The sequence below is a fragment of the Trachurus japonicus genome, chromosome 12 (genome assembly GCF_045865225.1).
Source record: "Trachurus japonicus isolate A0001 chromosome 12, Traja_1.0".
NCBI lineage: Eukaryota > Metazoa > Chordata > Actinopteri > Carangiformes > Carangidae > Trachurus > Trachurus japonicus.
Window position 1 is genome coordinate 23,766,123 of NC_140918.1, and position 14,418 is coordinate 23,780,540.

At 40.7% G+C, this 14,418-nt stretch overlaps 1 protein-coding gene across 2 annotated transcripts; it reads left to right on the forward strand.

The window, feature by feature from the left end:
* The first annotated feature begins 1,673 nt into the window (after positions 1-1,673).
* On the forward strand, positions 1,674-14,378 carry stom (stomatin). 2 transcript variants are annotated; one of them, XM_085793885.1, is made up of 8 exons: positions 1,808-1,878; positions 2,767-2,787; positions 3,094-3,203; positions 3,491-3,563; positions 7,251-7,333; positions 7,527-7,730; positions 10,689-10,823; positions 11,999-14,378. In XM_085793885.1, the coding sequence occupies exons 1-8, from the start codon at positions 1,824-1,826 to the stop codon at positions 12,182-12,184; spliced, it is 867 nt and encodes a 288-aa protein (XP_085650011.1). In that variant the 5' UTR covers positions 1,808-1,823; the 3' UTR covers positions 12,185-14,378. The 2 variants fall into 2 exon arrangements, with proteins under 2 accessions (XP_085650012.1, XP_085650011.1); XM_085793886.1 differs by lacking the exon at positions 2,767-2,787 and having other exon boundaries at positions 1,674-1,878.
* The last annotated feature ends 40 nt before the right edge of the window (positions 14,379-14,418 follow it).

The following is a 14,418-nucleotide window of genomic DNA, read 5'->3' on the forward strand; positions in this document are numbered from 1 at the left end:
CCTAAACACGAGTCTCTCCGTCACTCTGCTCTGCTGTAACCCGAGGAGAAAATTTTCCTTGTGGGATACAAGTGTTATCCAATGAGGGGAGAGAACGGCATGAAGGGCTGTGTGTGCAGCCAAGGGATGCGCGTGAATGTGGTGACGTAGCACGAGGACCAATTGATGCCTGACAAGGGCGGGGGCTGCTAACTCATGGTGCGTTCAAGGAAACTCGTACTTTGTGTTTTTCCTTCCTGTGAAGTCATACCAGTTCGATCTGGTACGAGTTCACGGGTCGGAAGTTACGAGTGGCCGTTATAGGGAACTTTCACGGTAAAAACACGAGCTACGGGTTACCTGGAACGCTACCAAGTCGTAGTTGTGACTTGAAGCTGTAACTTACGGTTTCAAAAGCCTGCCTTGAACACAGCATTAGCCGAAACGGCCGTGCCACTGATATCTGCTTTAAGCTGACAGAAAATATGCTAAATCGAGCTCAGGCCTCTTTATCTTCAATTTTATCCCAATACAAATTATCCGACATTTCACTATTGAATACATTAACATTTCAGCAACATAAGAAATCGAAATTAATGAAAGAAAACAGAAAGACAAGTGCCAATATGAGGATTTACTGATTAATTATCTCAGCCATAACCCGTATCTCAGCAGATAAAATAGACTTGACTGCTTTGTTTTTCAGAAATGTCCAGAGACATGACATGTAGGACGCTCAAACTGATTCAGAACCTCAAGCTCTGTCCAGTAGGCTACATGTCACAATGCGATGTAGTCATTTAAAGCTCGTTTTACTACAATTCAATTAAAACTGCTATTTTGCTTCTTCCAGCAACAGCATCATGCAGACATATAACGCAACACATGAACATGGCTGGTTTTCAGTACAATAGAAAGTTAGTTTGGAGGGTTATTAATGGAAGCTGCTGTCAGCTGTTAACTAATCCTGCACTGTGGCTTATAAATAGCCAGCTGAGATGAGCTAGTTTAAAGTGCTGGCTAATTTAGCTGCCAGCTGCCACAGAGAGGAGGGTTTCACTCCCACTGCACCAAAAGGTATCTGGAGAGGCCTTTAAAAAGTGGACCTCCGAGACCTCTGAGTGGCCCCAGAGCGTGAAGGCCACAATATATTTTCAAGCTCATCTGCAGTGTGATTAGTCAGTTGCAGTTTGGTGCTGATTCAAATCATCCTGACCACAACACAAGCCAATAAATGGGAGAAAATGTCAGTTATCATGTGGCTTCTTCTTTTACATTTCCCATTAAATATCCTATTTGAAGTTCTGCTATCCTGTGGGGAGTAGAATAGGCCTACAGAATACGGTAGTGAAGAGATTAGGATTTTAGCAGAGAAAGTCCTTTTGATACAAGCTTTCAACCATGTCCCACAGTCATATGCATTTTTTAAAATCCATTTACATTTATATTTTAAGATAACTTTCCAGTGTCATTGAATAGGCTACTGCAATTTAAAATTGTAGCCTAACATGCACTTTTAGCACTAGGTATAGTAGGCTATAGGTTATTTGGTTGTGAGGTGGAGCATGGAGAGAAATGTAGCTCCAATGATTTTAACACTGTATTTAAAAAGAGGTTTTAACCTGGCTGCAGCAATAACGGACCTTTTAAATTACTACGGTATTTATGGGCCGCGCCCACTTCTGTGTTCCGGGAAAACAACCTTCTGCGTCACAGCAGCGCCTTCCAGTCCTCACTCCGGGTGAAACAGACCAGCAGTCCACCAGCAGCAGCGTCTCGCAGGGCAACGGGCCCTACACTGTCCTCCTCACATATCGGTCACATTCATTAGTTTGGTGTTTATCATGCAGGACGAACGCGTTGCAATGAAAGACACGCAGAGACGGGAGCGTCAGACAGGTAAGAGTTTATTTGTTTACATCACACGGCGTGTTTCTCTGTCAGACGTACAGTACCCACACAGGTTGGCATTTTATTTAGTAGCTAACGGCTGTGAGCTAGCAGCGCTGACTGACCATGGATAATATCACGTTAATACATCCATGTGGCCGACCTAAAGCAACGCCTCCTCAGTCAGTTAGGCTAATATACACAAGTTATTACGACCTAGTGTCGACTGCTATTGTATCAGTGCGATTTAAACACTTTTAATTGTGCCATAGTGTGTATCAACCACCCTAAGTACCCTGCGACACAGGGTGGATCAGTTGGTGAACCGCCATGTTGATCAGTATTGATTGTTTTGTATCGACAGACTGGTGAAGTAACTTAACGTTAACTTAGCGGTTAACGTTACCTCGGGAAATAGATGATGGTTGAGTTGTGACGGTCGGAGACTGGCGCCTAAACACAGACTAGTAAAAACAAAAAGGGAGGGGATATCCGCACACTGAGTTAAAGCTCCCAATTATTGTATTTATTTATATGTAATCATTGTTTGTAAGTTAGTCAAGACCACCTAACCCTAGACCGAGTCAAAACCAGAACCAAGACCAGGGTGGGGTGAGACCATTTTCAAGACCATTACTCTCTTCAGTAACGTTACTAGTATTCATAATGATCAGATGGCTGGATAGTTACATTATTCCTCACATAAAAAGAAAAAATTATTTTGGACTGCAGCTGTGGTCTTGAGAAAAAATCCAGAGTCCAGCTTGACCAAGACAAGACCGGGTAAAAATGTAGTTGATTCCGAGTTCTCCAATATTTAAGTTACTGACTTCTCACTGAATGCCTAACTGTAACATTGATCCCAGTCATTCAATGGCATTTTGCCTCTGTCTCTAGGTCCAAGCAGGTATGATGAAGGTATGGACCTCCTCAGCTGTGTTTGGTTGCATGTCACTGACAAAGTAACCACTGATCAGCTGAACATGCCAGTGTATTAAACGTGACTAACCATATACATCTAGAAATGTGTCTGTCTTCAGAGTTGGGTGAAAGCTGTGTCTGGATCAGAAATTTAGTTTAACAAGATATCAGTTCTGTTTTTAAATGAACTTGCTTTTTTGACTTACTGTTTGTAAATGTTTAAGATACAGATTGACACTGATGATTTGATCCAGGTGAATGTATTGCAGCACATGTATTTATCTTCTTTTTCTCCTCCCTTAGCTTTGGAAAATGACGATGTTGACATTGGCTTCTGTGGCTGCGTGTTGGTCCTTTTCTCCGTCCTTCTCATGCTGGTTACTCTGCCCATATCCATATGGATGTGCATAAAGGTCAGTCATTTGTAAAGTTCAATATCTAATTCCCACTGTTTGAGTGAAGCTGACTGTTATCGTAGAGTATAGGCTAGCACATAGAATGGGTGACCAAGTCTGTTCAGGGTTTCAGAAATTTGAGAACTTGTGCTGCAGACTCGTCCACAGTGTTACATGTATTTATACAGCAGCCTTTGGAGGTTTTTGTATTCACATAATTAAAAAGCTCTCAGTCAGCTGGCTAAATGAGTAGGAAAAAGATATTGCTCTTGTGCAAGTCATTTGTATTTCTTCTGTGTGTACAGATCGTGAAGGAGTATGAGCGAGCCATTATCTTTCGCCTAGGGCGTATTGTGCGAGGAGGAGCCAAAGGACCAGGTCAGAAACCATCTTTTTTTCTTGTTTTGCACAACATCATACATATTTTTTATCCTACCAACGCCATCAATTTCTCAAAAAAATGTTCGAGAAGGAGCAATTGCTTCGCATCCATCGCCTTCAGTTTCTCGGTTTCCATCTTTCCTGCATATGCATTACACACTTTTCACTGATTGGACAAAATTTGTTTTCTGGAACCAAAAGATGGTCTATGTTCCCACGTATCATTATCCAAACATTCATTCCAGTTTCCATTTAAGGCAAGATTAACCTAAACAAACAAAGGTTTGGGTGAGAGCCTAGAACTTATTGTAAATTGCTTAATAGCAGGTCTCGGCTTGATTACTCTCTGTCATCTGTTTCCTATTGAAAGAACTTTATATAACTAAGATATCTTTGGGACCAGTTGTTTCAGAAACACTTTTTTAGACTTTTGGTTTTATCCTCTTGTGAAACTTACAAACCAGAGGGCTTCAGGTTTTTTACTTTGTAAAAACTGTGGGTAACACTTTATAATAAATACACACTATTAAGCGTTAGTTAAGCATTAAATTCTGAATTCATAATTTATAAAACATGAATACTCATTAGTATGTAGTTTAAATACAGTTAGTGCTTATCAGTGACGAGTAATTTTTTTTTGACTGTGTTTATAAACTAGCCTACATTCTAGTGAGTATTCATATATTATAAATGAAGAATTTAGTATTTATTAATGCTAAATAGTGTGTACTTATTATAAAGTGTTACCAAACTCTGTTTTTTTCTAATGTCTGCATGTGGAGGAAGATTGACAGATGTCTCCACACTGCTCGCAAGCAGCGGAAACCACAAAGACAATGATAAAAGATATTGGTTAGCCTATATACTGTATTATCTAGTATGATGTAGGTGCATGCCATGCCATTTGTGGAGAGAGTGTGCGCCTCTGGTTTGTTTATCATATTATTGTGCTCGTGCCCTGAGCGTCAGTTTGAGTTTACGCTGACATACAACAGAGCTGAAAGAAACCAAGCGCTGCTCTGACATTGGGAAGACGACGGCTTGGTGCTTGTGTTGGAGAGAAGGGAGAGGTCACATGACCAGCTCTTCAGATGATCTTGCTGGTCCTTGGTCGGTAATGAATTGGGTTCCTGATTGATGGCTCCTCCTTCTCAGTGGACTTAGTGACGTGGGCTGCTATGACAACACAGACGTAGACCACAAGCATTTGAATAGCCACTAGTGTTTTGTTGTTTTGACTCTGTGTTCTAGTATATAGGGTTTTAGATGAAACAATAGCTGTGAGGTTTAAGACTGTCAGTTCTAAATTAAGGGTATTTACATCCTAATATTGTGCAGCTTCTTCTTAATGTGTGTATGGGGAATATGTGGAAACCGATATCTGTCAGAGTTCTGATTACCTTTATCATCCTATTCTCAATGATATGGTTTTTTTTGGTTTATTTGTTTTGAAAGGCAGCACATTTGTTTAAATAAAAATACACAGACTCCCACAAGGAGTAATTTGCATACATATCATAATTCACTGTCTCTTTTAGCTTTGATTTGTTGTTTTTAATGGATCTAAAAACCAGGCAGTGTCCTCTCAAAATGCTGAAATGTGACTCCTCAGAGAGCCACCAGGCCTGTTTGACAGCACGCGGTAATAATAGCTCTCTTCCAGTAAAACTCACATTCCTTAGGTGCCGGAGGAGCCGAGGATTCAGCATCTGGTTTTTCCCATAATGCCCCTCACCCTCACCCTCGTAATTAAGCTCCCACTCCACTTAAAACAGATGTTACACAGTAGCAACTAAGAACATTATTCCCATATATTGTGGTTGAAACAGGCTCTTGAGGACAGTTTATAACAAGAGCCGAAGGGTGTGTTGGAGCATTTTTGACAACAAACAAATCTTTTTTTAGGATGCATATCAGTGGAATTTCCCTCTGGGTCACATGACACAAGAGTAACTTTGACCTCATCATTTGCCTGGTGTAAACTGAAATGGTTGAGGATGCCGGGAATGTCATGGCGGAAATGGCACAAACAGACTGCCTTTATCTTGCATTTCCCCTTCTGAACAGATGGCAGTGATCCCGCCATTTAAATGCACTAAGTCTTCGGAGGAAACACAGCTCACAACTCTCAAATTGACGGGGGTATTAATGTTTGCAAAATGATTGCACACCTAGCACATGTCTATTCCGCTCAGGCACATGCCTAGTAATGTTTATTGCACTAATTTAATTATTGTGACGTGAGACAGGCCCCGTTGAAAGCTGCAGATATGAGCAGCTTTGCCTCGCTGTCAGCACAGCTGCAGTCTTACAAAGAGAGCTCGACTTGGCCTCCTGTCAGAATTTCATTCATCCTGGTGTGTTCACACCAAGCCTGCAAACAATGAGGGAAACCTGTGATGTGGAGTTCGATATTTGTTGATTCATTGCAACTGTGATCACAATATCAAAGTGTGCATATATACAGCTCCTACGTCTTCCTCTACCATCGTGCAAGCTAACCTCACAGTCACCACCCAGTTGACACCACCAGCCCTCCATCCAGGCTCCAACTGAGGAGTCAAATGTTCACATGCTGAGTGTGAAAGCAGGTGAACTCTTAGTTTGAGTTTGCAGCAGTGAGACAGTGGAGGAAAATTTTATTTTTGTCATAATTTTTCAGTATCAGACTCCTTATCTAGCTCGTTATTGATACTAGGTTCTTATTATTTCCACCAAGAATGAACATTTCCACAGGATTAGAAATAAAGAAGTGTTTCTAGAGCAGCAACAATAATGTTTACACTACAGTATGTGAACTCATTACTATCTCTATGTCAGTAAACAAAATAACTTCCTGGCATGAAAACACTGACACAGACAGCTACTTACTATCAGCCATCTCCTTCCTTAGCTTGTTCAGTAGTGGTCACTATTTGCTCCAAGGGGAACTATGCAAGTCTGGTCGCTTTTCCGCTGTTTGCTAACCCTCCACCTGGCCATGTGCATTTGTTTTTAACGAAGCTGGCGAAAAATCGATACTTGGATGGAGTGGAGGATAACGTTATATAACACATACGATGTTACGACGTGTGTATCTGTGAGGTCCAGTTATGAAGCACATTTGTGTGGCGGTGCACAGATACAAGAGCTAGGACACCAGTACTACAGTGATGTTACGAGGTTGGTTCAGCCATGAGCTCCAGGTGGAAGGCAGAGAGCCTCCGTTCTCACTCGTAACAAGTCACAAGTCATGTAGTTAACTATCACAATTACTCCGGAGCTATTTAAAAATTTAAAAATGTAGCATAGCCACGGGAGAAATCCTGCTTAGTTCCTCTTTAACATTAGCATGCTGCGTTTGAATAGAGGAAACTAATGTAGCTTTTATCTGTGTTTAAATCTTGTTCTGATGACACTTGATACAAGTGTGGTTGTTGTCAGCTTCACTAGTTTCCTTCCAGCTCATCTCCACACAGAGATGTTGAGCATTATTTTATTTCTGGTTCATGCGGCTCAGGCTCTGCCCCTTAAAAACCCCAATGTGAATGTAAATAAAAACAGTTTCTTCTCATTCATCACATCGATCTCTGTTGTGATTGTGATTATTGCACACTTTCATGGAAAATCTTTTGGTCAGCTTTCCTATCGTGTTGACAATGACTTCAGTCATTAAAACTTCTTGCTTTTCTTGTGATTCTGCAGGGTTGTTCTTCATCTTGCCATGCACCGACAGCTTCATTAATGTGGACATGCGCACCATCACCTTCGATATCCCACCACAAGAGGTTGGTACCACTTGCACACCCCATCGTCAAATTCCCTTGGAATTCAAAGCGTAGCAAGATGATCGTGCAGATTCTTTACAGAGGTCGCCAGTAATGCGCCCTGAGTGGTAGATATCAGATGTTTCCTCAAAATGCATCAATTTCTTCCTGTAATCACTTCATTCTTAGTATATTATCACTCTCCCGCTCTCAGGTTCTGACCAAGGACTCTGTGACAGTGAGCGTGGATGGTGTGGTTTACTACCGGGTCCAGAATGCCACTCTGGCTGTGGCTAACATCACCAATGCCGATGCTGCCACCCGCCTGTTGGCCCAGACCACCCTGAGGAACGTCCTGGGCACCAAGAACCTGGCCGAGATCCTGTCTGACCGCGAGGAAATCGCACACAGCATGCAGGTAACCAACAGCGGCAGCTACACAGTCGGATCATGCTACATGCTATATGAGACTTGTTAGCATCTTTCTATATCTATACAGCCATCTGCTCTCATGTCTGTCTGTATTACACCTGTTGTCCATGTTCAGACTCATCTTTGTTCCCTTAGGTTTTTTTCCCCAGTTAATATTTTTGAGTTTAAAATGATTGAAAAACAATTAAATTATTGATATGGATTTTAATTCCACTTAAAGTAATTTATGAATCAAAGTAATATATGAAGTATTGAAGGTGTAGCTTCAATACTTCTTTTACTTTAGCTTATCTTGACAAATTGACAGGAAAGTATCAATAATTTAAACACAAAACAAAACTCTAAACACTGATAAAGTTGACCTTTGGTGGTTGGTGAACAGATTAGTGTCTTATTCCACTCTGACTGAATTTCAACTGTTCTTATTACCTGGTAAAGAACCAACTCAGCAGCTTGTCTAATCTTGTCCCACCATAGTCTCAGCATGAATGGAAAGTTAAGCTTCTCATAATACAACATAAATGATGTGTAATGGTGTGATTTGCTGTTGCTGTGTGCAGCAGCTACACCCTCCACCCTCCCCTCGGGGTGCACAGAGCTGCTAGGTGTGCATGTATCAGGACTGGGTGCACTGGTCGGTCATAACATGTTATCAACTCACCACAAATAGAGTTAAATTCTGCGTGAAATGTTGCACCATTATAATAATAATAGCAAATACCCAAAGGTGCAAGCACAGCTGACTTTTAAAGAGAATGGTAGACAGGGCTCTGATTGGTTTATTGCGTGTGTTATGCCCAAAACACTCCATGAATAATTGAGAGACTAAAAGTCCAACACTTGTGTGTGGTTGGAGGCAACAATATGAGACTCCAGTAACAGTGTTCCTCTGACAGGATGGAGGATTACAGTGCCACCTTGCTACGAGTCAGGTTTCCCAGCTGCTTAATACGTCTGTCACCTGAAGTTAGTGTCAGTGTCAGAGTTAAACAGGTGAACTGTAGTTACAGACAATGAAAGCCCCTTATGTCATGCTGCAGTGAGAGATTAAATATAGAATTTATTTTAGTTTATAGGTAGAGCTGGGTATCGCTACTAATTTACTGAATTGTTTTGATTCCGATTCACAAGGTCCCGATTCGATTCAATATTGATTAATTTAGAGATATTTCAGTTTAATACGAATTTGTTTGGTTATGAAAGAGATTTTCACAAAACTAATGTTGCAAATTGTACAAAGATGGAATTATCTAACCTGGTCTATTATTATCATGTTTACCTTAAATTGACTGAGAAGCAGTTACATTAATGCACATTTATTCAACATGACCCATCCAGAAGTAAACAGTGCAGTGGCATACATTAAAGGTCCAGTGTGTAATAATTGGCATGGTTTATTGGGAAAATCTGAATATACTACCCATGAATATATTTGTACAAGTGTATAATCGCTATAAAATTATTATTATTATAACCTTTATTTAACCAGGTTTGTCCCATTGAGATCCAAGATCTTTTGCAAGAGAGACCTGGCCAAGAAAAATAAAACTCGATTCGTTTTCGTAGCCTTGTAATTATTCTTTTATATACAGTATAGCAAGGGTCTTGCTTTAGAGAGTGTCGCCATCTTGCAGCACCATGTTTGTACGAACAGAAAATCCAGCCAGCCAGGGAGCATGTTTCGTGAGTTTCACGTTCAACGAAGAAGGCGGAAGGAAAGAAGAAGGAGGAGGAAACAGCAGACATTTCGTAAAATGGTTTAGATCTTCACCCCATCACTCCATGCTCCTAAAATACTCCTAGTCGTCCCAGTCGTGGTAAACAAGTTTTTTTGTCCTCGGAGGCGACGGGAGGGGTGAGTGCGAGTGAGTGAGCGCAGCAATCTGGAATCTGAACGCTAGATATCACGGTTCCCCCTCCCTATTTTACACACTCAACCTTTAAAAGATCGATTAGGATTTTATGAATCAATTTCAAATGAAGATCAATATAAAGCAGAAAATCGATTTTAAAACCCAGCCCTGTTTATAGGTCAGTGTGTCACGTCATCATTCCCACTGACTTCAACAGAAAATCAGTTTCATCCTCCTCCTGCGGTGGCTTTAAAAGTGCAAATCTGTGCATATCGGCTTTCATCTGGCTTTGAGCCAAGTTGAATTAAGAGGCCGCTTGGACATTTGCATGTTTTTGATTAGGACATGTCAACTGACAGGTGATAACTCTCTAGTTTAGTTCTCAGACAACTGTACAAATACATCTTGATTTTAAGTACTGAAACACAGGTATTTGTTTACCCACATAGATTCATTCACTGCTGCATGGAGAGCTACAATCACTGCTCAGTGGTGATACAATTATTGACAGCATGAACACAGACACAGATTAATTTACAAACACGTTCAAATAGCTAGTAGAACAGAGCATAGCCTTGTACCTTTCATTTTTGTTTTCACAGTAGGAGGCTTTGTCTGATTTGATTTGATAGAACAAAGCTCTTTTTCTCCAACAGCCTCAGCCTGTACTGAGTACAGAGACCAGGCTGTGTGTGATGATCATGTGAAACACTGTTAAAATACTTCATGTATTCAACCTGAAATAACATACACAATCTGACACTAAGTAAGACAGTAATTGTTTTAATGTGGATACTGGTGTTGGTGACAGATTTGTAAGTGTTGCTTTATGGACCTCTATGTGTATTACCTATTTGATGAGCATTTATTTTTAAAGGTGAAGGTAATCTAAATGTGATGTGTGACCGCATAACACGCAGCTTTATTTGCTGGACAGTTCAGAACAAATGCATATTGTCCGTTTCTATGGGAGCTGAGCAAGTGGAGCTCATTGGTCAACTGGGGTCAGTGCAGACTGTATGGGCAGTTAGATAATCTCATTAGGGCCCTTCTGGAGTAAACATTAACCACTTGCCTCTCTGTCCCCTCAGGCCTCTCTGGACGACGCAACAGATGACTGGGGGATCAAGGTGGAGCGGGTGGAGATCAAAGACGTCAAGCTGCCCCTTCAGCTCCAGAGAGCAATGGCAGCGGAGGCAGAGGCCACCCGCGAGGCCAGAGCCAAGGTACAAGTGGTTCTTTTTATTCAAAGTAGGGGATCGTCTCACAGTGCACATGAAAAAGTCACGAGTGTAAAACCACCAAACTTTTCTGTCATACCGTTCCTGCAGTACGAGCTGTTTTTTATGTCTCGTCAAAGAGAGAAGGTGCAGGTCAGAAATCCCTCAGGTCGTGTGCAGCTGCAGTGTAGACTATCACATGTGGCGCTGTATTGCTGCCACACAAACACACCACCAACAGAGAAGAAGATGTGGAAAGCTTGAGATCTGTATTTCACCTCCAAACATTATCGACTGCATGTTGACTGGCCAGTCCAAATACACTAATTGTTGCCAATTTAACAGGTGTGTTTCAGGTGCAGTATCCGAGTTACCGGACAGTAGTCGGCAGTTGTTGTTGTTGTTGTTGTTACGTTACATCTAGCGGTGTGGCTCAGGTTACAGTAGGTTAGAGAGAGATGGGACTGTGACAACATTGTCTCACAAAAGATTCATTTTGGGTGTCTATTCAAAAACTCTGGGGCAGCGTTTTGAGATTGACCCACTCTGGGACCTGTTTCCAAAAGATTTCCTCCCTTAAAGGACTGCATTACTTTGATTTGATTTAGAAGAATACAATTATTTAATTATTTAACTAATTAACATTTACTTATTCTCCAAATATTGTATGTTATTTAACAATAAAACACTGTGTTCAGTTGAAAAGTTTTTTTTTAACTCAGACATTTCAAAACAACACATTTTAGAGCTGTAATCGCAATACAGCAACACCGTGAAACTGTAAAACCGTGATGTTTTATCATACTGTCAGAATCTAATGGCCCATGCCTAATGAGGACTAATGCTTCATCTAATCCCAGACTACACTGAGTTTTTTGTGTTGCATTGTTGAGTTTGTGGAGGAACAATTAACCCAAAACAAAAGTTAATGTTGTATGTTGATGCTGATTTGTTGATCGTGAAACTTCAGCTTGTTGATTATAGCAATCACTGAAAAGTCACTGCACAGCAGGTAATCAACATATTAGTCTAACCCAACTAAATAGTTTTAGTGTATAGATTTAGTTTATCTTGTAAGGAGCAGATGGAAGATGACAGTAGACGTTTCCTCCAGTGAGCTGTGAGATCGAAGGCCTCTGTCCCGTTCATTCACCTCTCTGTCTTGGTGTTTCCCTCTCCAGGTGATCGCAGCGGAGGGAGAGATGAAGGCTTCGCGGGCGCTGAAGGAGGCCTCCCTGGTGATCGCAGAGGCTCCGTCAGCCCTGCAGCTGCGTTACCTTCAGACCCTCAACACCATCGCCGCCGAGAAGAACTCCACCATCATCTTCCCGCTGCCACTGGAGATGCTGCAGGGCTTCACCAAATAATGAGTTCCACACACACTGTTCACATGCTCGCTCTACACACATCATTTACACACCTAAATTAGGCCCTGTGTCCGTTAAGTACATTTCTTTTAAACTATACGACTCTGACAATGTTTTAGGAAGTTTTGATTGTGGGTCATAATGCAGCAATGACCTGTATGTAATGTCCTTCCATTTAAACTCATCACAGATTTTATTCAGCGGCAGTATGTTTGCACCTGTGTTAGAGGAAATAACTCAATACACGTGGCGGTGTCTAGAAATCCAAGAAGGAAACCTTGAAATGCATTTTTTTTTCCTTCTTTTTTTAATGTATTCCTAAGTGCCATGTTGCAAAAAATAATCTTTTAGCTCAGTAAGAAAACTTCAACAGATCAGCAGAAATGAAATTGGTCAGTCAGAGCCAATGGTGCCTAACACACAGTCAAATCTACACCAGTCAGAGTGGTGTCTGCCTAGAACTAACCAAAGTGGGTGCTTTGCTTGTTATTAGATTTGCTGTCATTGATCACACTGATCTCCAAAGCCATAGTGCACCGTCTACTTGTGCTGTTGTCCTGCACTTTTATGTTTGTCTTTGTTTGACACTACAAATGGAGAAGGTTCAGAGACTAAGCATGGAGGTAGGAAGCCCAAATCTTCTCATCATCCAATTTAGGCCTCCACACACACACACACACACACATCCTTGTATTATAAATAACATCTTCTGTTGATGTAGCACTCATTCAACCACTGCCAGTATCATAGTGCCATTACCATTTTATACCCAGTATGATGATATCCAAATGTTTATACCTGTGTTTTTAAGATACGCCTCTAACAGGTTCTCCCTGAGGTTCAGTGTTAAGCTCCAAAATTTAAAGCTGAGGTTAAAGTTCAACGTCACACTAGGATGTACAGTATATATGAGGAAATGCTGATAAGATCCCATCTTCCTGTTTACAGTGGAAGTGTAAATACAGTGATTGTTGTACAAGACCAGTCTGACTAAACAATGAAAGATGCAGCAAGTAGAGGTTGGCTAGGGACACGCGACACACACACACACACACACACACACACACACACACACACACACACACACACACACACACACACTCTGTTACTGCTGTTCCAGATTAAAAGCTAAAACTCAGATTCTTCCTGGTCGTCAGGCTGGATGTCACTATTCTATGTTTACAGTGTACTTTCTACTCATATATGCTACATATACTGTATGTAGAGGTTGGACAACATGTTATGAACACTTCATGTTATCTCAAAGATGACTTGTACATTTCTCGTACATAGTTGAGTGTTTCAGTGCTGGGAGTTGTTTGCTGTTACTTTGTCCAACCCTTGTCTGGCTTCTTTAGTTTACTTAGGAGGAGCACCTAGTGAATTATTTGCAAATCTTTCAGCCAGAAAGCCTTAACTTACTACCATCACTTATTTTACAGTCTGAGATGACATCTCTATGCACTACAAAGGGCAAACTTTTTGTTTTTTTCAGTTTGCAAAATATTGTATCATGAATGCTCTATATACTCAAGCCAAATAGTAATTTAGTTTGTGTGTTTTTTCCTGCTTTAAATATGTAATGTGAAGAAGGGATGCCAGTATAGAGAGAGATACTGTATAGATATATATGTTCACAGTGCCAAGAAAAAGTATTGAAATGAAATAATTACCTTGTTTGTTCTTCTTTGTGTTGTCATAGTATTGTCGTTTTTCTGTGTAGTTGATTGGTTCAGTTTGTCATAACTGATCCCTAGTTTTTTATGATAGACATACTGTATATTAGAGTTATTGATATTTCTCATCTAGCTTTGCTATGGAATATGAAGCCTGTTACATTATTTTACTATGGTACTGTAACACCCGTTTGTTTGTTTGTTTGATTGACTGTTAGTCTGCTACAGCTGCAGTCAGCCTGTTACTGGGGCAACCATTCAGACCTGCTCTTAGTTGAGTTTAAACACGCTTACTGCAAGAAGAGAGGTGGTTGAATCAAACCACAGCACGACCTCTGGTCTCAGTAAAGAGTGAAAAACTTCATCTCTTGAAAATGAACACCTGCATGCTTTTTCTTTTTTTTTTTAGCTAATGACTTTTTTTGTACACATTACTAATGTTTGATATGGTTTTATTTTGATACAGTTCTTGTATCGATAATATACAAAGACTTAAAATAAAGATCCTATAAATATCACTTTTTTCTGGATTTCATTCTTTCACAGGAGCGCTGCTTG